At 48.7% G+C, this 24,787-nt stretch overlaps 1 protein-coding gene across 1 annotated transcript in view; it reads left to right on the plus strand.

Annotated features, from left to right (window-relative positions):
- Positions 1-9,874: 9,874 nt before the first annotated feature.
- Positions 9,875-24,787, plus strand: part of LOC119186167 (uncharacterized) — a 71,617-nt gene continuing 56,704 nt past the window's right edge. The window contains exons 1-6 of the mRNA XM_075869959.1: positions 9,875-10,041; positions 13,771-13,899; positions 14,486-14,680; positions 17,618-18,024; positions 21,295-21,604; positions 22,692-22,727. Coding sequence (XP_075726074.1) covers positions 9,891-10,041; positions 13,771-13,899; positions 14,486-14,680; positions 17,618-18,024; positions 21,295-21,604; positions 22,692-22,727 — 1,228 coding nt within the window. The 5' untranslated portion in view covers positions 9,875-9,890. The remainder of the gene's footprint in view (positions 10,042-13,770; positions 13,900-14,485; positions 14,681-17,617; positions 18,025-21,294; positions 21,605-22,691; positions 22,728-24,787) is intronic.

Below are 24,787 nucleotides of genomic sequence, written 5' to 3' on the forward strand. Positions count from 1 at the left end.
GTAACCGCGATGCGAGCTCGCACTCGCTAGTTGCGATGTTTAGGGCGAAGAAGAAACACTTGGGGCGTCCATCTGCCATGCTGCCAAATTGCCATTATTTAGCGTAATCCATCTCTTCTGGCGTTATCGCTGCGAGGTCCGTTCACTTGTGGCGCTGGTATCAGCGTGGCTAAGCACTTTTTCGAAGGAAAGTGCGTTGTTTTCGATAGAAGAAACGCAATCGGGCCATGCAGATTACGACTATTGTTTTGTAACGGCTGCAAAAACTGTCCAAGTATACTCAGTATAGTCTCATAAACTCTTTGAAAACACCCGAGTATTTGTGGAGTACCACACAATAATCAGTCTCTCGTGCTTTATCTTGCGTTACTTATCACCGCTGTCCCGGCAGCGTGTTTCCGGAAACACGCGTCCCGGCAGTTTCATGTTTCACGACTGACGTGCGTGCTATCAGCGTGACATGGCGTTCTTGATAGGAAAGAGGCTATAGAGCCGAGTTTCCATGAAATGAAACGCGAGCAAGCTGGAGTATTGTTCCGTAACGCTCTAAAAATGATCGAGTAAAGTGGGTGTCTTTTTGTCCCTCAACAGAAATCGCTATCCGGCTTGCCTGCGCTCCCTTTCTCGAATAGAGAGAAATACTTCATTGAATGATCCGGTCGACGTCTATCCCAGCCCTGCGAGGGTAGGGTTATCGCGATGCGGGCACACATCAACTCGCGTGTCGTCCTCTACTCTGCGAGCAGTCCTCGCAACTCCCGCCTTCTTCTGGTATACTCGCCCCCGCCCCCGCGCAGGGGTAGTAGCATCTCGGGTGGTAGCGAGCACTTTGCGCTTTCGCTCGGGCGCTGCTTTTCGAGGGCAGCTAAGATCCTCTGGGGTGGCCCGTAACACTAGAACACACAATGATAGTGTAGCGATGCTGAGGCAGACAGGCTAAAAAACAAGCGTCTTTATTAGGGCGAACTTGTGCCCACGAGTCTAATGACTATGGTCGTCGAGTCCGAGTAGCCGAGTGGCACAGATTCAACTATCTTCCTCGTAGGCCAAGCGCACGAACGCGTGGCGCATGCCAGCCGGGTCTTGCTGGTGCTCTTGCCACGATGATAGCGGCGGGCTACTTGAACGTGGCCAAGCTGTCGCGGCATTATCCCCCTCCTCAGACGCATCGTCCCGATGCTTGAGAGAGTGAAATGATACATGCGCACTAACTCGTTTTCCGACGATCTGTCATGATAGGGCTTCATGCGGACTACGTGTACCACTTACGTGGGATTGCGGCGTCTTGAGCTCACGCGTACCGCGGATCAGACTTCATATGTGACGTCGCTGATACGGTTGAGTGCTTCATAAGGGCCGAAGTATCGACAAAGAAGCTTTTCAGAGAGTCCGCGGCGGCGCACTGGGATCCATATCCACTTTGTCACCGGGATTATAAAGTGCGTCACTGCGTCGCTTGTACCGACTAGAGTCGACGCGCTGTTGACGGCGTATTCGGTATCTTGCCATTTGTCGTGCTTCTTCGGCTCTTTGCAAGAAGTCATCTAAGTCAGGTGGACAGCTGTTTTCGTCCTGTAGTGGTAACATGGCATCCAGTGGGGTGGTCACTCTTCGGCCGAATACTTGTTCGAAAGGGGCAACGTGGGTTGTTTCTTGAACGGCTGTATTATATGCGAATGTTACGTAGGGTAATATTTCATCCCACTGTTTATGTTCAACATCGACATACATTGATAGCATGTCGGTCAGAGTTCTGTTGAGTCGTTCGGTTAAGCCATTTGACTGAGGGTGATACGCCGTTGTTCTTCTGTTATCGGTATTTGTCATGCGCATCAGACATTGCATAAGGTCTGCAGTAAATGCGGTGCCCCGATCCGTAATAACGACGATGGGCGCACCATGTCTGAGCACTATGTTCACAAAGAACTTGGCGACTTCGGCAGCTGTTGCACTGTACAGAGAGTCAGTCTCAGCATAACGGGTCAGTTAGTCTGTAGCTACGACAATCCATTTGTTGCCTGCACATGATGTCGGGAAAGGTCCTAGGAAGTCCATGCCGACTTGTTGGAATGGGGCATCCGGAGGATCTATTGGCTGGAGAAGGCCGGCAAATTTAACGGCTGGAGTTTTGCGCCGTTGACATTGATGACAAGTTTTCACGTAGCGCTGCACTGCTGCGAGCAACTTAGACCATTAGTACTTCGGACGAATTCAGGCGAATGTTCGGCTCACACCCATGTGTCCAGATGTTGGCTCGTCGTGGCACGCATGCAGAATTTCCTGTCGCATGGCTGTGGGCACGACTAGTAAAAACGTTTCGCCATTAGGTTCGAAGTTCCTCCTGTAAAGGACACTTCCTCGAAGGCAGAACGTGGAGAGCCCTCCGGAGAATATGCGAGGGACTTGAACGTCGTGACCCTGCAGGTGCTGTATAAGCGCCAGCAAATCCGGGTCATCTCGTTGTTGAGCGATTTCGGGTGCGTCGACAACGCCTAGAAACGGGAAGTCTTCCTCTTCAGGTACACTTGGATTGACGGGAGAACGTGACAGGCAGTCGGCATCACTGTGTTTCCTTCCAGATTTGTATACGACAGTAATGTCATAATCCTGCAGCCTAAGGCTCCATCTGGCTAGTCGACCAGCCGAATCCTTGAGATTTGCCAGCCAGCCTAGAGCGTGGTGGTCACTGACAGCTCTGAACGGTCTACCATAACGGTATGGTCGAAACTTATTTATTGCCCAGATGACTGCGAGCCACTCTTTTTCAGTTGCAGAGTAGTTTGCCTCAGCTTTTGAGAGTTTGCGGCTGGCATAGGCTAACACTTTCTCTTGATAATTTTGCCACTGGACCAGGATGGCGCCGAGGCCGACATTGCTGGCATCGGTATGGACTTCAGTGTCTGCTGTCTCATCAAAATGGGGAAGTATTGGTGAACCCTGTAGCCGTTTTCTTAATTCATCAAAAGCTTTCTGTTGTTCGCTTTCCCATGTGAAGGGCACGTCGTCTTTCGTAAGTTTTGTAAGAGGTTCCGCCATCTTTGAGAAGTTTTCCACAAATCCCCTATATTGGGCACATAAACCCAACAATCGACGCACTGGCTTTTTGTTTTTGGGTGTAGGGAACCTCTGAACAGCGGCTGTCTTTTCGGGATCAAGACGAACACCGTCAGAACTAATGACATGACCAAGGAATCGAAGCAGAAGTGGCATTTTTCGGGTTTGATTGTCAAGTTTGCTGACCGGATGGCTCGTAATACTGTGCGCAGTCGCTCTAGAAGTTGGTCGAACGTTGCAGAGAATACTACCACGTCATCCAAGTACACTAGGCATGACTGCCATTTCAATCCCGCGAGGACAGTGTCCATCATTCGCTGGAACGTCGCTGGCACGGAACAGAGGCCGAATGGAAGCGCTTTGAATTCGTAGAGGCCATCTGGTGTTACGAATGCCGTTTTTTTCACGGTCCCGCTCGTCGACCTCTATTTGCCAATATCCCCTTTTCCGATACAAGGAGGAGAAAACCTTTGCGGATCGCAGCCGATCTAGTGCATCGTCGATACGAGGCAAGGGGTAGACATCTCGTTTAGTTACACTGCTGAGTTTTCGGTAGTCGACACAGAATCTAAGCGTGTTGTCTTTCTTCTTAACGAGCACTACGGGGGACGCCCATGGACTATTCGAAGGCTGGATAACGTCATCCGAAAGCATTTCCTCCACTTGCTTCTTAATTATTTCCCGTTCTTTCTGTGACACTCGGTATGGATGCTGGCATATAGGCCTCGTGTCGTCTTGCGTTATAATTCTGTGTTTCGTAATTGACGTGCGCTGGACCTTCGAGGCAATTGAAAAGCAATCAGAGAATTCCTTTACCAAGGCGTAAATCTGTTTCTTTTGACTGTCCAGAAGGTTATGGTTGACGATCACGGATGTGTCGATGTTGCAGGCCACTGGTCGAGTGGTTGACGTCGTTAAGCTGCATAGTTCGGTCGCCATACAGAAGTCGTGTAAATAGGCAATAGCCGTGCCTTGAGCGACGTGTTGAAGTTCATTGGAGAAATTCGTAAGTAGGACATCTGCACGGCCATTCGTCAAGTGAACAAGACCCCGAGCTACGCAGACACCTTTGTTCAAAAACAGCCCTACATTTGTATCCGCTATGCCTTCGCGGTTGTAAAATGTGTCATTCTCTATGAGCCCCATTATACTGCAGCGTGGCGGCACAGTTACGTCATCATGAACAACGCGTAGAGCAGTTAGGCGTCGTTCCTCAGTTTCTTCTACAGGTATAGCTCGCTAAGTCGAAAACGACACGCTGGACCTACGCAGGTTAATTATGGCGCCATTAGCTCACAAAAAATCCATTCCTATAATGAGTTCCCTTGAACATTCTGGTAGCACAATGAAATCGGCAACGTAAATAAAGCCCCGTATTTCAAGTCTTGCAGTGCATCTGCCAAGGGGCGTAATAATGTGACCACCTGCCGTGCGTATCTGCGATCTACTCCACTGTGCCACAACTTTGTTTAGCTTCTTCACCATCTTGGGACTTATCACTGAACAATCAGCACCGGTGTCGACTAAGGCATTCAGCTCCCATCCTTCCATTCTCAACCGCAAATCTGAAGTAACGCTTTCGTTGCTGCACCCATTTACCGGAAACACACCGTCGTCGCCCTCAAGCCACATTGGAGGAACTTCGTAACTGATGTTATCAGCGGCCTCACCTCCACAGGTCGCTTGCTTCAGGTTTCCGGGAGTGGACTTGGAGAGCGATGACCAGGCTGCCTTGAAGGTGCACGTGGGCTGGATGACCGGTAGCGCATAGGCGATGGTGACTGTGACCGATGTTGGCGTAGAGGTGGCGAGTTCTGGCGTGTGGACAAGTACTCCTCAATCTCCGCTGGTCGTTCGCCGTTTCGGGGGCACGGTGCATACGACGGGAAGCCTCTTAATCCAGCCTGTCGGTAAGGGCAGAATCTGTACAAATGACCCGCTTCGACACAATGGAAACACAGAGGCCTGCGCTCGTGATCACGCCAGACGTCACTTTTCCTGGGCCTAGACTCCACATAGCGATGTGTGCTACGTGCTCCTGGGGGCAGATAGGTAGCCGTTGGTTCCCGTGGACGAGGTGCGTTGCGTGCTGCAGATGGGAGAGGAGTCGCCGCCATCGCAACTGCTGCATTGTTGTGTACTGTGGGTTGTCTGAGAACTTCAGAGTACGTTCGGAAAGGTCGAACCGGCTGCAGCTCACGCTCTGGTTCTCGCATGACCTGCCTCAGTTCATCACGAAGAATGTCTGTAACAGATAGTGCAGCTGGAGTCTGGGGCATTTGCAGTCTGCTCAGTTCTTCCCTAATAACTGATCTAATGAGCCCTCGCAGGGCTTCAACGTCGTTTCGCACGCCTACAGACAATACCTGTGCTGATGCGCAGTTAAGATTCCGGTTGTACGGCCGAGTCCGCGCTGTTCCAGTGTTTTTTCGATGGCCGTCGCTTCCGAATAAAACTCCGCAACTGTGCTTGGAGGGTTGCGGACGAGAACGGGAAACAGCTCTTGCTTCACTCCGCGCATTAGATGGTGCACCTTTTTATCCTCAGCCATGTTGTAATCCGCATACTTGAACAGACGGACCATGTCCTCAATGTACATGGCAGCACTCTCGTTTTTGAGCTGGTTCCTCGATTGAAGAGCAGCTTCCGCTTTTTCTTTTCAGTCTATGTTCGCGAACGTAGCCACCGCTTGTCGTCGAAATACCTCCCAGGTAGACAACGAGGTTTCATGGTTCTCAAACCATGTCTTTGCGAAGTCTTCCAGGGCGAAGTATACGAGATGAAGCTTCTCTCTTTCGTCCCATCCATTCAAGCTTGCCACTCTCTCGAACAGGTCCAACCAATCTTCCACGTCCTCGTGCGAGTCGACGTGGAATACTGGCGGCTGGTGCGGTTGGCTGATGAACACTTGTGCCGGTGTTACCTGGCTAGTCATAGTGGCGGCGTCCATCGTCTTGACTTCCTCTTGGTGTGAAGTGGAGAGGACTGAACTCAGGTCAGTCACCTCGAAGATGGCGATTTGCCCTCTGGTGTACAGGAGTCACTTCCACGGGGTTGACAGGCTGGTCGTCGGGGCTACGCTGTCTTGAGCTCGCGGGGCTTCGATTCATTACCCAGAACCTTCGCCAGAAATGTAGCGATGCTGAGGCAGACAGGCTAAAAACAAGCGTCTTTATTAGGGCGAACTTGTGCCCACAGTCTAATGACTATGGTCGTCGAGTCCTAGTAGCCGAGTGGCACAGATTCAACTATCTTCCTCTTCCTCGTAGGCCAAGCGCACGAACGCGTGGCGCACGCCAGCCGGGTCTTGCTGGTGCTCTTGCCACGATGATTGCGGCGGGCTACTTGAACGTGGCCAACCTGTCGCGGCAATATAACTAAATTCTTTTATTCAGAGAGAAGGCTCTTTCCGCCACCTAATTCCAAGCTAAGCAGACCGCAGGCAGTCGCGCCCAGACTCCTGGAAGCTCTTTCCCTAATCCTGCGTTCCTCTACAGCATCTATCCGGAAATATGCACAAATAGTTCTTGCGTGGCTTGTGGTGAGGTTGCTACTTTGCTTAACGTGCTCTTGAAGTGAATGTCCCTGGGCTCGACGTTCAGCAAGGAAGAGTATTACCATGCTTCTGTAAAGTCCTGTCTTGGGAGACCAAATTTTGGCCGTTCAGCGCGCCTGTGATCGAGCCAGCAGGCTAGACCTGTCGGTCTCGTCGTGGGATTAGCCAGGTGCGCGTTGTGTCGGACCAAACAAATGTTTGTTCACTTAGTCACTCACTCACTCGCACACGTGCTTTATGAGCACTGGCGTGGGAAGCGACCCAGTCTGCAGTTGCCTGAACGGCACCGCCTCGCTCCGGGTCAGGCCCTGACCTGCCTCACCCGCGATTCTCCACATCAACCCACGGTCCCTTTCAGGAAGCGGAGAGGGGAGGTACATATTAGGACTGCGGACCATGCCCCCTTTTTTGTAAACCCTGCAACCCCGCGCAGGCGACTGTACTATCAGAAAAATCACACCATCTCCCTGAAGGGAATCATATGGGGTGATACGGAGAATCGTGGTTCTGCAGCGCGAGCTATCCGTTTTTTTGATCAAGATACTCGCTGGCAAACAGTGCGCGCGTCTTCGTTGCGAGGCACTGCGCCCACAGAACAACTACCAGTTTGCTGCGCCGTGCTCCCGACCGGGCGGCAGAAATTGGGTGCCTTTCTCCTCTTCTAACCACTACCACCAGGAGAGGAGAAGCCTAGGAGAGAAAAGGGATGGGAGGGGACGCTACACCGCGGTGGCGTTGGGGTACGCCTATGCGCAATGGCACTGTGCCGTGCTCCCGACCGGGTTGCAGAAATTAGGTGCCTTTCTCATCTTCTAACCACTACCACCACCAATGGGGGAGTGAGTGCAAGCAGGTGGTTATAGAGAAGGGAAGAAAGTAACGCGCAGCTGTCGGAGAGAGGGAAGGAGGAGAGTCGCGCATGCGTAGTGTGAATATGGACTGTGGACGCCCGCGAGCAAGAGATGCTCCGCGTCTAATGCGTTCGTGACCTGAAACTGTCGGGCCCGTGGCGATAATGCGAGGAAAGAAACGCAAGATGGCGACTATTGTGGAACGAAAAGACACCCTTTCGACACCCGAGTGGTGACGGGGAGTGAGGGCACGGAGTTTGTTCCATACTTTTACTCGGTCGGACCTGTCCTGTCATTGTTTAGAGCATAGGCGTGCGCACAAGGGGGAGGGGAGGTGCTAATTACTGGGCACAGAGCCTGGCACAGCGCGTCGAACTTGTACTTAATCGGTGGACGATGAACCACCCCTCCTCCTCCCGAAAGGGACCATTTTTTTTGACGATAGTGGTGGTTCTCGATTTTGCATTCCAAGAGCAGGTTATATCCTATTATTACTCTCGCAAAGCCAAGGATCAGAGGCCGGCCATTGTGGGAAACCACGTCATCGCCCCATTTGCAGTTTTTTTTTCATCCATCGATAATGACGAGCTGGCTTTTGAACTCGAAAGGGCGGGGGAGAGGCGCCGAGTCGAGACATTGCGCCCCCCGACGGGGAACCCTGCGCACACATGTGATGATTACCCTCACTGCGTTCAACGCAGATAACGCAGGCCAAAGTCCTCTGCCAAGGTTGGCAGGTACTCAGAGAGTGACTCGCCAAATTAAGGCTCATCAATAGTCCAAACGTATCCAAATGTAATTTCTCAAAAATAGCCCAAAATAGCCAAAACAAAGAGAAGAAGCATTGTAATTATTTTATACAGAGAGAGTTACAAAACAAAGAAACGAATCAAGATTTACTGATAAGAGCCAGACTAAAACAAGCAGGACATATTGTGGAAAGTTATTCATATGACGTGCATGTCTCTGGCGGCTGCTCGATCCAACAGTGCATGTGCTGCAGATAGCAAAAATGAAAGTGAAAGGCCGCTTCGCTCGCTAGTATTTGTATATTGTTGTTGTTGTTCTTTGTAGGTAGATAATGAACGTTTTTAAGGGTCCAGCGAGTTACCCTGTTTGGCTTCCTTGAAGTGAGGCCACATCGTAGCCAAAAGAAAGGGGCACCCCATGAAGGAGCCGAATTGCCGGTTTATACTTAAAGCGAACAGCTAAAGCCAAATGATGTGCGTCGCATCAAACGCCTACATTCAAGCGAAGAAAAAAAAAAGCAAAGCGGTAATAGCCTCCAGAACCAACAATGATGCATTCGAGTTCTGCGACTGCAAGTGTAGCTCCGCAAAAAAATTTTACAAGGCTTATTAAGCACTTCACGTGGTCTTTTATTGACAACTTCGTTTCCACAAATTTACCGACGCGACAATGAACGACTCGACAGCCCCGCCAAACCGGCAGAGGAAGCTCCGCGTTGAAAGGAAAGGAGTGAATTCACTATTACTGACAGGCGCAACTACTACCAGATGAAGGCTGCTGATACCCAAATAACGAAAAATTACAAGATGATTTTGTAGAAAGAGTGAATGAAAGATAACTATACATGTAAGCAGTGGATTTATAATGACCTGTATAGGCACAATCAAGAGAAGAAAAGGCTGTGGAAAATAAGCGTATGCGGGTAATAGCCGAAAAGTAGCCAGATAGCCAATTAATGACCGAAAATTCCACCAACTTTACAAAAAATGCAGCCCAATTTGGCTATTTGTAGCCCAACCTGGCAAGCCTGCTTCGCATTAGGGTTGGCAGGACTTTGTCTTGGGGTGTTAAATTACGGCTGGTGGAAGGGAAGAGCGCTGGTGTAGCTCGAATGAGGGCAAGTCGTGTGGCTTGAGTGGGACAAGGGCCCCTTTTCGCACTCCACCGCGGAGGCGCCATGTTGCTGTGACTATATTGCGGATGCCTATGACTCCCTAAAACGAGCCGTATGCCTTAACTGCTAATTTAGACAATCGGTGATGAGCGAGAAAGACGGAATAGATACCGGGGAAACCGAAGGCCACATAGCGTCATGGGTTGGGGGATAGAATAAAAAAGTTGGCAGGCAAAATATAGAATTCATTTCTGCAAGATCACGGTACATAAGAAACCATAGAGTGAGGACTTCGTCCTGCAGGGCAGGGGCGTGGGCAGAAGTTTGTTTCGAGTGTGGGGTGGGGTGTCACGTTCTTCGCATGAAGTGGGGGGTCTGACATGTAACTGTTGTAAAGTGTCATATTGTGCTCCGCATTCCATGGCAGAAAAAAAAAAACATTCGGGGGAGGGGAGCAGGTCTGGTGTGCCACCCACTAGCAACGTCCGTGTTGCGGGGGACATAATAGGCTTCTACAGATAATTATGACCTTTGTTTCTTACTTTGTTCTTAAGCAGCGGCTGTCATGGCTGACAAGCGCACCAAAGATGACGACAGTGAGCGAGAACAGCGAAAACGGCCGCCAGAGGACGACACTAGCCACCACGGCGACGCTAAGGTGCCCAGGCTGCTCGCGAAAAACCGAAGCTCCGAGAAGTTTCCAGCGCATGAAAAAGGTGAGATCCTTCATCAAGAATGCACCTGCGGAAAAAAAAGGAAAAGCAGACTGTAAGCGACAGATGACGGGATAAGTGATACAAGTAGGAATTACCCGCTATTAAAATCCGAATTCCCAGGAATTGGAGACATCTAGGTGTGGCGCCATCTCTTAACGGCAGGATCGTCAGCCTGCCATAACTGGATGAGAAATAGATGAGAAAAATCATACCTCTTGAAAAACTCTAGTTATCAAAAACGACTCCGGGTCATGTGTCGCAGAGACCCTCTGGTACATTTTGATAAATTTGTAGTACCACACTGTAAAGCACGTGGCTTCCCAAGACAATGGAACCCCGCCCATAGAAACACGTGGAACCCCATCGCTAAATAATAAACAATCTGGGAAGCCGCGCGGTTTGTAGTGTGGCACTGTAACTTTGCCAGACTGTTAAGAAAAGTCTAAGCTGTTCCGGGAGTTGTTTTTGATAACTAGCTTTTTCCATCACATACTTTCTTCGCCTATTTCCCATCCTGTCCGTCTGTCCGTCTGTCTGTCTGTCTGTCTGTCTGTCTGTCTGTCTGTCTGTCTGTCTGTCTGTCTGTCTGTCTGTCTGTCTGTCTGTCTGTCTGTCTGTCTGTCTGTCTGTCTGTCTGTCTGTCTAATCCGTTCACGAAGTTTATATACCCACATATATGGTATATTGTGGGTTTTAACGCTAGAACCTTATCTAGTGAGGGAAGTCTAGCTGTACTATTCGAGGAGCTAGAGGGTGTTCAATGGGATATAATAGGGCTCAGTGAGGTCAGAAGGACAGATGAGGCCTATACTGTGCTACAGAATGGGCACGTCCATTGCTATCGGGGCTTGGCAGACAGAAGGGAACTGGGAGTGGGGTTCCTAATTTACAGAAACATAGCTGGTAACATAGAGGAATACTATAGCATTAATGAAAGGGTGGTAGGTATTGTAATTAAACTGAATAAAAGATACAAGATGAAGGTAGTACAGGCTTACGCGCCTACATCCAGCCATGATGAGGCTTCAGTTGAAAGCTTCTATGAAGACGTGGAATCGGCAATGAGTAAGGTAAAAACACAGTATACTATAGTGATGGGTGACTTTAATGCAAAGGTAGGGAAGAAGCAAGCTGGAGACCAGGCAGTAGAAGATTATGGTATCGGTACTAGAAACGCCAGAGGAGAGCTACTAGTCGAATTCGCAGAACGCAATAATTTGCGGATTTTGAATACCTTCTACCGAAAACGAGAAAACCGCAAGTGGACGTGGAGGAGCCCTAATGGCAAAAATAAGAACGAAATAGACTTTATAATGACTGCACACCCAGGAATAGTGCAGGATGTGGAAGTGGTTGGCAAGGTACGATGCAGTGACCATAGAATGGTACGGTCTCGAATTCGCCTAGACTTGAAGAAGGAACGACAGAAACTGATACGCAAAAAGCCAATCAATGAGCTAGCACTGAGAGGGAAAGTACAGGAATTCAAAGTGTCGCTGCAGAACAGGTACTCGGCTCTTAGTGAGGAAACCAACCTTAGCGTAGATACAATGAATGATAATCTGACGAGTATCATTACGGAGTGTGCAGTGGAAGTTCGAGGCAGGGTAGTTAGACAGGACACTGGCAAGCTTTCCCAGGAAACGAAGAACCTAATTAAAAAGCGTCAAATCATGAAAGTGTCAAGTACAACAGACAAAATAGAACTGGCAGAGCTTTCGAAGTTGATTAATAGACGTAAAGTATGCGATGTAAGAAGGTATAACATGGAGAGAATTGAACACGCTCTGAAAAACGGAAGAAGCGTCAAAGCAGTGAAGAGGAAACTTGGGATAGGCAAAAGTCGGATGTATGCACTAAGGGACAAAGAAGGCAAAATAACTACCAATATGGATAGGATAGTTAAAATAGCGGAGGAGTTTTACAGAGATCTGTACAGTAGCCGAGACAACCACGACCTTAATACTATAAGAACTAGCAGTAACCCAGATGACACCCCACCAGTAATGATAGAAGAAGTCAGAAAAGCTTTGGAGAGCATGCAAAGAGGCAAAGCTGCTGGTGAGGATCAGGTAACATCAGATCTGCTGAAAGATGGAGGACAGATTGTGTTAGAAAAACTAGCCACCCTGTTTACGAGGTGTCTCCTGGCGGGAAGGGTACCAGAGTCTTGGAAGAACGCTAACATCATTTTAATACATAAGAAAGGAGATGACAAGGACTTGAAGAATTACAGGCCGATCAGCTTGCTCTCTGTAGTATACAAGCTATTTACAAAGGTAATTGCTAACAGAGTAAAGAAAACATTAGAATTCAATCAACCAAAGGAACAAGCAGGATTTCGAACAGGCTACTCAACAATTGACCACATTCATACTATCAATCAGGTAATAGAGAAATGCTCAGAGTATAACCAACCGCTATACATAGCCTTCATAGATTACGAGAAGACGTTTGATTCAGTAGAAATATCAGCCGTCATGCAGACACTGCGGAATCAGGGCGTAGATGAAGTATATATAAACATTCTGGAAGAAATCTACAGGGGATCAACTGCTACCATAGTGCTTCATAAAGAAAGCAACAGAATACCAATCAAGAAGGGTGTAAGGCAGGGGGACACAATCTCCCCAATGCTATTTACCGCATGCTTACAGGAGGTTTTCAGAAGCCTAGAATGGGAACAGTTAGGGATAAGAGTTAATGGAGAATACCTTAGTAACCTGCGCTTCGCCGATGACATTGCATTGCTGAGTAACTCAGGGGACGAATTGCAACTCATGATTACGGAGTTAGACAAGGAGAGCAGAAAGGTGGGTCTTAAAATTAATCTGCAGAAAACGAAAGTAATGTACAACAACCTCGGAAAGGAGCAGCTCTTCGAGATAGGTAATAGTGCACTTGAAGTTGTAAAAGACTATGTCTACTTAGGGCAGGTAATAACCGCTGAGCCTAACCACGAGATTGAAGTAACTAGAAGAATAAGAATGGGGTGGAGCACATTCGGCAAGCACTCTCAAATTATGACAGGTAGATTGCCACTGTCCCTCAAGAGGAAGGTATATAACAGCTGTATCTTGCCGGTAGTTAGCTACGGAGCAGAAACCTGGAGACTTACAAAGAGGGTTCAGCTTAAATTGAGGACGACACTGCGAGCAATGGAAAAAAAAATGGTAGGTGCAACCTTAAGAGACAAGAAGAGAGCAGAGTGGATTAGGGGACAAACGGGGGTTAAGGATATCATAGTTGAAATAAAGAAGAGGAAATGGACATGGGCCGGGCATGTAGCGCGTAGACAGGATAACCGCTGGTCATTAAGGGTAACTAACTGGATTCCCAGAGAAGGGAAGCGGGTTAGGGGGAGACAGAAGGTTAGGTGGGCAGATGAGATTAAGAAGTTTGCGGGTATAAATTGGCAGCAGCAAGCACAGGACCGGGTTAACTGGCGGAACATGGGAGAGGCCTTTGTCCTGCAGTAGACGTAGTCAGGCGGATGATGATGATGATGATGATGATGATGATGGTATATACGCCTGCATGTCCTTCTGCCTGTCAGTGTTCCTGCCTGTCTGCATACATTTTTTAGCTAACGAGTTCATCTATACGAGCTTTCTTCATAAATATGAGTCGACCAGTCAGATCAAATTATTAAATGAGCCAGTCAATCAGGTTAGCGCTTCGAAGCGACACCGACACGCTATCGATAACCCGTCGATTTCTATCTCGCAGCCAAGCCCAACGACGACATCAACAACAGGGACAAACGGCCGCTTGGGACAGACACGTCGGGCGAGGAGAGGGAGCCGAAGAGGAGAAGGGTGACCGGCGAGGACGAAGAGGATAAAAATTGCGGCAACGGTAAGCAGTGAAGCATTAACTTCATGACATTGTGCAGAAGGAGCACCATTAAATTTCAAAGCGGTAGCTTAGCTATGACTTGAAGAAATAATGCCTATGATTTATTGTTTGACTTGAAGGAAAACATTGTATGTATTATTTCTAAATTTGTGTTTGTTCCGACTCCTTTGAATGCCCTCTTTCGGGTTGCCTATGAATAGACAGGTAGGAAAATAAACAAACTGATCAACATGCAAAGAAACAATCAAACAAACAAGATAAACATTTCACATATTCGAGCATTAGATGGGAACGCTGAATTGTTCGTTTGAGCGTTCTGAATGCCGGTAGACCATAGGACGTTCGGAACGCTCGATCGAGACGTTGTAGCGTTCAATCAAAAATACTAATGTGCAGTCAGTCAGCAGACCAAATGAATCAATTGTTATTCCATCAATTACACAGAATCTATAGACTGGTTCATTAGGAATCATTTTGGCATAAGAAAAATCAACCAAAAAAATCAATCAGTCAATAAACTTTGGTTTCACTCTGATAGAGCTTTAATGAACGCTGTCGCTGCGCGATCGCTGAAATTTTCTCGCAGCCCGTGAGGCCGATCATGAAAGTGCCAAGGACAGTAAGGACACCGACAACAAGGGCGCCAACAATGACAAGGACTCGGAAAACAAGGACGCGGATACCAGCGACAAACAGTCGACCGCTGAGGACAAGACGGCCGGGGAGAACGATCCCAAGGAACGGAAGGTCTCCGACGAGGATAAAGATAAGACCGTGCAGGGTAAGTGGAAACGTGCTAGTGGAAGATGCAGTGTGCACGGTATGCACGTGTAAGTCGCTAAAATTTCCATCAGTCGAATATTCGAGCTAAGTTCGTTATCAGTTACAGGTACCGGCGGCGGGGGCAGCGGTGTTGTACGCGAGAGAGAGAGGTCAACGTTCATTGTTGAAAAAAATCACCGTCCAAACACACCGTACAAATGGTTAACCAGCGAAATCTGAAACGCGCGGCCCCGGTGTACAGCGGTGAATACAATCCGACGCTGCACTGAAGCCTTCACAGTTATTGGTTTCATGTTGATGCCTCTTAACGAGGTAAATGTTTGGCTTGGGTTTACCACAGTGTTTATTTCTTATGCCGTATATTGTTCCTCGCATGATCACGGTCATGGACGAGTGTAATGAGTGGTTAAATGTGTTTAGCAATGCGTTAATCACAGAGGAGGTTCTGTAATCACAGGCGGTCACAGATGTCACAGCGGAAGCCAATGTGCCGCGGGAAAAACTGTCACCAAAAGCGGGCGCTTGCCCCTGCGAACGCGCTCCTATACAACCGTCACGTTGACGCCGCAGCGCCACTAGTTCGGCGTAGGCACTGCGTGGAGTCGCCTCTAGGCAGACAGAAATTAGGTGCCGCTTTTTCCCCTTTCTTCAACAACCACGCTTTCAATGTTCGGCGCAGCGTGATGCGGTTTCATTGCCACGTCGGGTTGAACCCACTGCTGAACACCGTGGCCGCATGTTTAAGCTCTCGCTGGATAACCATCTGTACGGAGTGCTTGGTGATGTTTTCTTCGTTTCTCCTAGCCGTATACAAATTTCGCAGTTGAAAGAGAGTTTAGGCGCCAAGGCTTGACCCCGCTAAATGGTCGGCGTCCCTAGTCCGGGACACCGCATGACGAGGCCCCGACTTGAGCCCGTCTCACCAGAGTGCGTTGAGACACCAGCGAGGAGCAGCTGAGGAGGGCAGTCTCGCATGCCTCTGGGAAAGGGGTAGAAGGACACTCTAAAAGTTGAAAAGAACTAAAGTGGGGCATGACATCGGTCCTTTAGGGGACTAAATGAGTTGCCAAAGATTTTGAACCAATTTGGACTAACTGCTGGAGCAACTGCAACGGTTACCCTCTAGCCTCATTCCACTTGGCTTAAATGCTGGACCTCGTAGAATGCTCCTGTGGGACTAACGGTTGAACCGTCTGGACGAATGAAAAAACAAGGTGACCCTGCACTTGTTGAGTTTATTTCATGCTTATTTCAATTTAATCAGCACTGAATAACGTAGTATGTTAGTCATGTAACACCCACACATATATACACATGCGTACTATTATTTAAAATTAAAACACCCACAAACACTAAGCGCCTGCGCTACACTTCAGAGAACGAACCAACGTATTGTGACCTCCCATGTGCACAGTATTGTGACCTCCCATGTAGTGCTGGTGGGCAACTTTTTCTTGACTTAAAAAAAAAAACAGCAATAAACACTGACACCGTAGCGTGAGAACTTAGGTGGGCTGATTCGTAGCACCGAAACGCACTGATCTTTTCATATCGATTCATCTAATATACAACATATTCCAGTCAAAGAATAGGAATCATCGGCTGGCATTCAATCATGTCGGCCGAACCAGCGTTCGCCGTTGTGGTGCACGAGTCCGCATACACAAACATAGCTGACATGATGTGACAAGCTTCCTGTACGGTTAGGCTTTCAGTTCATTTGATTGGACAGCCATCCGACGTCACAGGGCGAGGAAAACATTGGTCAGGTGAGCCCGCGAAAATCGAGTTGAGGGCAGGTGCCCATTTTATTGTATTTTGATTTTTATACGCTGAATAACTTTGAACTCCGCGTCCCTAACGCTATAGTTCTTGCGGCACTTATCTCATAAGCGTTCACCGTACGAAACCAGCTAGAAAAAAAAAAACACGTAAAACAATGAGGTTGTGAATAGTGCTAGAGGGCCCCTTTAAATTTCGCTCATCCGCTTTACTCAGCGCCTGGAAAAGACGGCCAGCGTCGCGATAAGAAGAAATAACTTCTTTGAACCGCAGCGGCGGTGTATTGGCGTCCGAGTCATCAGAGCTGGGGTGAGGAGCCCGGTGGGTCAGCGCTGGGGTGGCCGCATGGACGCCCTCATTACCTGGCAAGCCCTGATGGCCAGGAGCCCAAATTATGCGTTTCGGGGAAGGATCAGCCGCAGCCCGTCTATGGCTATAGCTAAGGGGGATATATATAGTCACCACACGGTTTTTTGGAATCCGCTGTTATCGTTTTCGAATTGAGATGCGCGGCAGCAAGCGCCACCGCTGCTTCCTCAGCCCGCTCTGAATTGTGTGCTCGGAAGGAGATACCGTTGACGTGCATTCCCTGGTGAACTACATCGGCCGTGTAAAATCCCTTGGGCGTCGGCGCTGCTATGTCTACGTAGTACACAACAGGTCGGGAATCGTGTTGTCTTGTTAGCGAAAAACCCTGCGTCTGCGAGCATAGAGGAAATGCTGCCCTCGAACGGGGCGTCGGTCACATGTGCATGCACCGTTTTCTCTGATGCTCTCTAGATCGCGGGCTTGTCGGTGACCAGCCATTTCGGACATCACGATCTCATCTTACGTCGATGTCGCTCGTCGCTTAAGAGTTGACCACGTCGTTGTTGCGAATAACAACTGAACTGCATCGCTGCTGAGCACGTAGTTGAAGGTCTATACTTCCAGACATGGAGGGACGAAGTAGTTAGGAGGGGGAATAACGCAATCCGATAGAAAGAAAAAAAAAACAGTGGGTTAAATGAGCATAGACCGTGGGCTCCGAGATGGTGCGCTGCTCGCCAGCGTGCGATCTCGGAGGCCATGGCTTGGCGAGCACTCGCGTAGCTTCGCTCGGCCCTATTTTCTCAATATGGCGAGGACACCTGGAATTCTTTTGTTTTTGAAGATGCAGATACCAACGACGAGAAAGCCGCAGACAAAGAAGGTGACGACGAGAAAAAGGAGGGAGGCGATGAGGCACAGGAAAAGAAACAGGAGTGCGCCGAGGACGAGAAGGACGTTGACGGCAATGTGCAGGCCGACGAGGATGACGATGATGACGACGACGAAGAAGAAGACGAGCGCTTCGGCATCGCCTTCGTCATGAACCGAGACGAGTATGGCCAGTGGCACATAAAGAAAGTGTTGATCTCCAAGGAGGGGAACGAGGAGGAGGAGGAGGAGGAAATTGAGAGTGAGGGGACAGAGACAAGTGGGGACACGGAGGGTGAGACGACGGGCGAAGACGACGATTTATTGGCCATCCTTTCGACGCTGCTTGGTGAGAAAGTCACCGAGGAGAACAACGAAGAGGTAAGGGGGGAAAAAAGGCCGCGTATTATTGTGGTTCGCTACAAATGTCGTCGAAAGACGATAGTCTTCTGCCGGCATTCTTTCCTGCATTGCGTCGCGTTTTCAGCGCAGCCTAAGAAACACAAGGGTCTTTAAAATTATGTTTATATATGTATTTTATAGTTAAGAAACACACCATTTAATACCTATGTATTGATGTTGCTTTTCAGATATGCGTAATATTAACTTTTTGATGCGTAATACTCACAATGCGTTTTTTTATGCGTAATATTCACAATGTCAACAAGTATGAACGCATCTACCAGTTCAAGATGGTTGGGCGTCCAGCGAAAAAAAATAAAATAAAAATAAAGCGTATTGCCTTCCGAAGCGGCCGGAGACTTAACACACCAAGTTTCAAAAACTTTTGTTGAGCCAGTGTGCCCAAAATACAACAAAACGTGCAATAGCGAAACCCGTAAAATTCATTTTCTAAACTGTTAATAAACGCATGCGTGTGGTGGTGAAGTTAACGACACTAAAGTTTTCAGAGTATAACTTAGTATGAACTAATTTATTGTTCCACTTTAGTTTCTCTTTCATGTCGTACGCATACGATTGCTAGGTAAGATATGCACCACCGTGGAGGCATAGACTGAGAGGGCAATAGACAAGAAGCGGATGAACTTTTCGTTCGTAAAACACGCTAACACGTTAACTGACGGGTGCGGTGCATAAGGTTCCGCTTATCTGCGGCCGCTTCTGCGTAGGACAGACAGGTGGCTGTGTTAAACCAGAGATTAGTGGAACACAAAGATATCGCAAACTGGAGGCTAATCACTCTATACTAATCACTCTAATCACTCTATACTTATCACTCTATATTGTATAATTGATTTCCATTCACTCGTTGCTTGCTAACTTGATCTGATTTATTGATTGTTATAATGCATCGAGGGTCCCGTTACAGTTTTTAACTTCGGGACCCTCGTCGGGGGTCCCGTTACAGTTTTTAACTTTGGGACCCCCGTCTGTATATTAATATTACTCTACTACATTTTTTGAAATGAATAATAAACTGAAACTGAAACTGAAACATGTAATCTCTATCGTTTGTCGAGAGTGTAGTGCAAGCCGAAATTCGATGAATGCACAGTTTTGTACTGGCACGAAAATGAAGAAACACGTCTAAAGGTCGATGCTTGGCATATCGATAATAGTGGTAGCTTATGTATGAGCCAACCGTTGATTAACTTGCATAAAGAAGTCAAGCGCCTGAGCAGTCACCTCTGATGCAGACCATCATGTATGTCAGATTAATAAATATCGCCTCTTGCCTGGGCTAGAGTAACCACTGTGTATCGCTTTTTAAGGCTTATACAGATAACTCTAACCAGGGCACGCGCAGAAAAGTCGTCGCGAAAAACTGAAAAGGTTCATAGTTTCGGATACAAATTTGAAACTTTAAAAGTTTCCTCCTCAAAGGCAGGTGCTCACAAGCCTGCACCAATGAGCGTGTACTCTGAGCTGACGTCATGAACCGGACGATTTACCCCGCTTTCGGAAAACATTGCTCAGTGCCCGAGCGGGACTATTCCTCTGGTCACGCCAGGCGATCGGCTGCCGCGCCTCGGTCGTCTGGGCGGGGCCTCTGTGGCCTTATTGATTTGTTTTCCGCTTCTGTGCACCTCTTTCTCTTGTGAGAGGCTCCCTGTGGAATTGAAAAGAAGTACATGGAACCAAATTGGGCGTGTGCTACCGCTGAAGAACAGTCCTGCAAATGTGTCCATGTTTTTCGCCCGAAAGTTATGAAAAACAACAACATTGCTTCATTTTCTACAGGATGCTCAATATGAAGAGACGCTGAACAAATTAAAGAGGTATAATTCTTTGTTCTGCTTTACGAAGTATAATTTCGCGTTTTAGATGCGGAGCATCTTATACTCGCGCCTTGTAGTGCGCCGTCCGCGCCGTCCGCACCGCTTCTCGAACATTCGACAGCTAACGCGCGCGCATGCGCCGTCGCGCCGTCGCCCACTCTTCCACCATCTGTGCATCCCTTCCTCCTCTACACACCGCGCGCGCTTCACTCCTCCACCATCTGTGCACCCTTCCTCCTCTACACACCGCGTTCGACATCTACAATTCTCCTGATTCTCCAGTGGACGCGCATGTGGCGTCGCGCTTCGAGAACATTCAACAGCTGACAGCGCATGCGCCGTCGTGCTAGATATATACTCAAGGTCGGCGCTCGCTCGCTCAGTTGCCGCTCGTCGGTTGGTTTGTACGGCGCGTCGACGTCCAAGGTCGCGGTGAAATGAATTCCAACGAATCCACAAACACAATGATCGACGTCCCTTCGACCAGCGCCGCCCTTTCGCATACGTGTGTACGTGTTCACTCATTTAACACCCCCTCCTACAACCACGTTAACCAATTTAGCCATCGACCCAAGTAAGTCGCAATTTAACACCCCATTTCACAACCACGTTAACCAATTTAGCCATCGACCCAAGTAAGTCGCACTTTAACACCCCGTTAACCAATTATATGGTCCGCATCCTCCTCAGTGTTCCCCCGAGGGAAGCTGCGGGCAATTTTTTTTTCATCTCTGAAAACTTGGCACGTTTTAGGTGCGCCTCATAGTATAAATGGCGTCTTCGCCTTTAGGTGAGCGCGCGTCACCCTTCAGCTATTCCGACTCGCCGAAGGAGCTTGGGTCCGACTTCACTCACAAATGGCCGTGCAAGCTGACGTAGCAAGCTCTATGCTGTGGTATTATTCGAACACGGCCGTCGTTCGAAAAGCGAGTCAGGCAGGACTACTTCGCGGAGGAGTACATGTGCTAAAGCTCCGCACCCCAAAGCTTTCCCTTCATTGCCACGGAAAGTTGTCCCCGAGTATGGTTGGTATACCGCGACATTATGAAAAAACGGTAGGCGCGCAAAGACGGGAACAAGGAGACGACCGTTCCACGCGCTTCCCGCACAGCCGCATCGCACGTGCCGGGACCCCTACCGCACGCAAGCGGGGGACAAATAAGCCAATTGGCGACGCTGCTGAGGGGGAAAGAGCGTCGCCAATTGGCTTATTTGTCCCCCGCTTGCGTGCAGTAGGGGTCCCGGCACGTGCATTGCGGCTGCGCGGGAAGCGCGTGGAACGGCCATTACGAGTGTCTTCCCCTTGTTCCCGTCTTCGTGCGCTTGTCGTTCTCGCTTGGTAGTTGGCGTTATTATGGCGTCTTGACCTGTCTCTTGCGTCCGTGTTTTGCACTCTCCGTCTCTTTAACAGGATAATAAATCTGTGGAACCTCAGACGTCGGAAGATAGTGGGCGGGACTCGGCGGAGGGGGCGTGCTCTGAAGACGAGGATGAGGGCGGAGCGACGAAGACTGCGGGAAAGGAGACGACAGAAGACGAGAAGCACGATGAGGCGGTGGAAGAGAGCGAGGAGGGAGACGCAGAAATGGAGGAAGAGGAGGACGACGGGACGGAAGATCCCGTGACGCTTCACGTGATGTACAACAAGCAGTGCTACGACATCGAGCTGCCGCTGTCGGCCAGCATGTCCCGGCTCAAGAAGGCGATAACTAGAAAAACGGGTGAGGGGTGCGCAGTTAATCTCGCTGTAACAAACACTGATATAGTGGATAATTTGATATAGAGAACTAAACAAGAACTATGGTTAGTCACGCCTTGGTTACCACGAAACTTTGGTTAGTCATGACACAGGAAGCTCGAGGAAGCTCAACGAAACACTTGGTTTGTGCGAGGGTCTAAACCGTCTAAACTCGACCGGTATACTATAGAAAGCAAAATCAACTTCAAAAGACGATCCGAAATTGAGGTGGTTTTTATTAATTCGAAAAAGTTGCACAAGTTTTGGAAATTCAGCACCAATAAAAGTTGCACTTGGTTGTGTCACCGTACGAACCAAAAATTTGAATGTCACAAAGAGACTGGCAAGGATAACTTCATTTACAGTGGATTCCAAGTCTATGAATAAAGCGTAAATCATTTTTGTATTAAGAATAGTTGAGCGAGCCAGATTGCCCATTTGTTAAAGCCGATTTCTTCGTTTACTGTTGCACCAAATATTGCATATAACGAACTAACTTGTGGTTCCTTTGGTACTTGATTACAAGTAGGTCCAACTGTATTTACAAGCCTCGGGATTGTTAAGAAATGGAGGCAGAACTCTTATCGCTTTATCATTGCTATTATACTCTTACCTGGAGGCCAGGTTTTCTATATTTTGAGGCCAACGTCGCTCATCAATCGGTGCAGCTGTTATGCCATTGTGAACTGCGACAGTGTGCTGTTGGATTCAAGTTACGCTACCGTGTTGAAAACCCACAATGAATGTTTCCAGCCAAACCAAGAGGATGGTTAGTCTGTTTGGTCCTGCGTTCTAACTAGAACTGCCCGAGTGCGGATGTCAACGTAATTCTAACAGCTACATGAGAGGTGGGGTTATCACTAGTGCGAAATAAAAAGTTGGGGGAGTTGACATAATTAACACGAGTGAATCGACATAACTTCGTTATGTCGAAATTCTCTGAAAACCGAGTTTCGCTTTTCACATCACTTTATACGCATGACGGTGCACGGAAGCTGAAGTTAGCAGATGAAAAGTTTGGCTTGTCTACTGAAGTCGTCTCTTCACATGGACTTCTCTTTGAATTGCAGGAATCCAACCATCGATGCAGAAGCTGTGCTACAAAGGTACGTTCCCTAGCGTTCCAAAGGTTTGAAACGTTAGGGCCAGTGCCACGCTGGTGAAATCTGATTAAACAGCGTATAGCTGGCAAGCGAGTGTCACCTCCTGGCGAACGCAGATTGACATATCTCTTCATTTCACTTCGTTTTATTATTTCATCCTTATTTCTTTTTACCAATTCTGGTGATCTCACGCTTGAGGTCGGTAGTCTGGTTAGTTGTGAAGACGTCGGGTACGAAACACTTCCAAAATTGCCGATCGTGGGTAACCAAAACATTCAAAACGGCGGCTTCTGCCTCAGCTTTCATGGTGCTGAAATGCTGTAGAAACGTCATGACATGTTGTGTGAATACCTAACGAGAAGCTCGTACCGTGTGTGGTGTACACGTATCCCGAAGGAGTACGGCCACCAGCGTGGGTCCGGTCTAGCGAGCCGCAGGGCACGCGTTAACCGTCGCCGTGGCGGGAAACACGATACTGCTCAAGTCGCAACACTTTATTGTGGCAACACCAAACGCAGTACAGCCCGTTGCAAAAAGGCGCGGCGGGAAAGCAAATAGGCTTATCCACGCCACGGGCACAAAGTACTACACAGGGTGCCACGAGCACGTCTCCGCGGTAAAGGTGATCCACGGAGACACCGGGACAAAAGCCCGGTTGCTCGAGCGAGGGCAAAGGCGCTCGCGTTGGCTTCGAAGGGAGACGGGTCGGCGTAGCTAGGCCACGCACTAGGACACCGTACTGCCCTTCGGCCGTGAGTACGCAGCGGGGCAACAAAAGGTGAGCGTTCGCATCGGGCGCAAGGCGCCGTCAGCGAAGTCCGACGAGCCCCGAGCGACGGGACTCGACGGACGGAAAAGAATGCGTGGCTCACCGTTTGAAGTCCCGGACTGCACTCACCGCTCCCGACGCAGCGCGCGAAAACCTCTCGGGGGTCCCCGCGCACGGCGCCACAGTCAACATCCGCTACCGGGTGAGGGAGTTAAACGTCACTCCGCCCTTCCCAGCGCGGCTGACGGCAAAGGAGGGCAGACATGTCGGGACATGAGAATGGCAGAAAAGGCGGGAAAGCCCGCGCAAAGGCAGCGGGCCAGCCTCAATTCCCACACGTGTTGTGACGTCATAGTGCAGTAGGAACCGAAAATATCATTTAAAACGCAATGTAATTACTTTTTGTAGTGTACACTCGCGTTATGGAGTAAATGTTTTTAGGTTCTTTAAAGGTTGGCTTGTCATTGGACACAAAAAAAAGAAAGAAGAGAGAAGCCAACAGAAAACATTCGTGTCAGTTTCCCTTTAAGTTATAACGTTGGTTCAATAGTTCTGTTCGCTGTTAGAGCTTGATGTACTTTACGAAATCACCGAACGTGCAGTAGCGCCTAATTCGCGATAAAAAGTCCAGAGTTGACATTCCTACGTTCTGCTTGCGCAATGGCGTTACGTCCGTCCATTCTATCACCATCCCGCCAATTCAAAGTCCGCTTAATTCGAACAATCTATATAGTTCCTTCGGAGTTTGAATTAACCAGTTTTCACTGTACTTCTAGGGTTGCTTCCAGAGTTCGTTATTTCTAGTGATCAAGCGCAAATGAATATTTGCAAAGTCTTGAATTCATCGTCGAATTGAGTTGACAAGGTGAATAAAGTGCAGAAACAGTGTAAAAATCCCCGAAACATTGAAGCAACACTGGACTGAGTCACCAGTGTGCACGAAAACTAACGAGCACGCAAAAACGTCGAGCGAGTGAAAAGAAGCATGGATGTGACGTTTCGTTTTGACGTGAACATTTTGTGAGACCCAGGTGGTATGATTTCCGGCCGAACGCACGGGACTGCTCATGCCCAATGGCGGCAGTTGGATGCTTTGTGCGCGTTCGTGCAGTTACCAAGACCTGCGTGAGGGTCAGGTAACGCCCCGAAAGAATATCTTGGCCGGGAGAGCTCATTGAAGCGGCAAAAGCGCTAACGCCAAACATTCAAAAACTGCGCAAAAGAAATCTCAGGCTTTTTTTTATTATGGCCTTCGAGATAGCAGACGCGCGGCGTCGCGAGTTTGCCATCTCGG

The sequence above is a fragment of the Rhipicephalus microplus genome, chromosome 7, assembly GCF_043290135.1.
Source record: "Rhipicephalus microplus isolate Deutch F79 chromosome 7, USDA_Rmic, whole genome shotgun sequence".
NCBI lineage: Eukaryota > Metazoa > Arthropoda > Arachnida > Ixodida > Ixodidae > Rhipicephalus > Rhipicephalus microplus.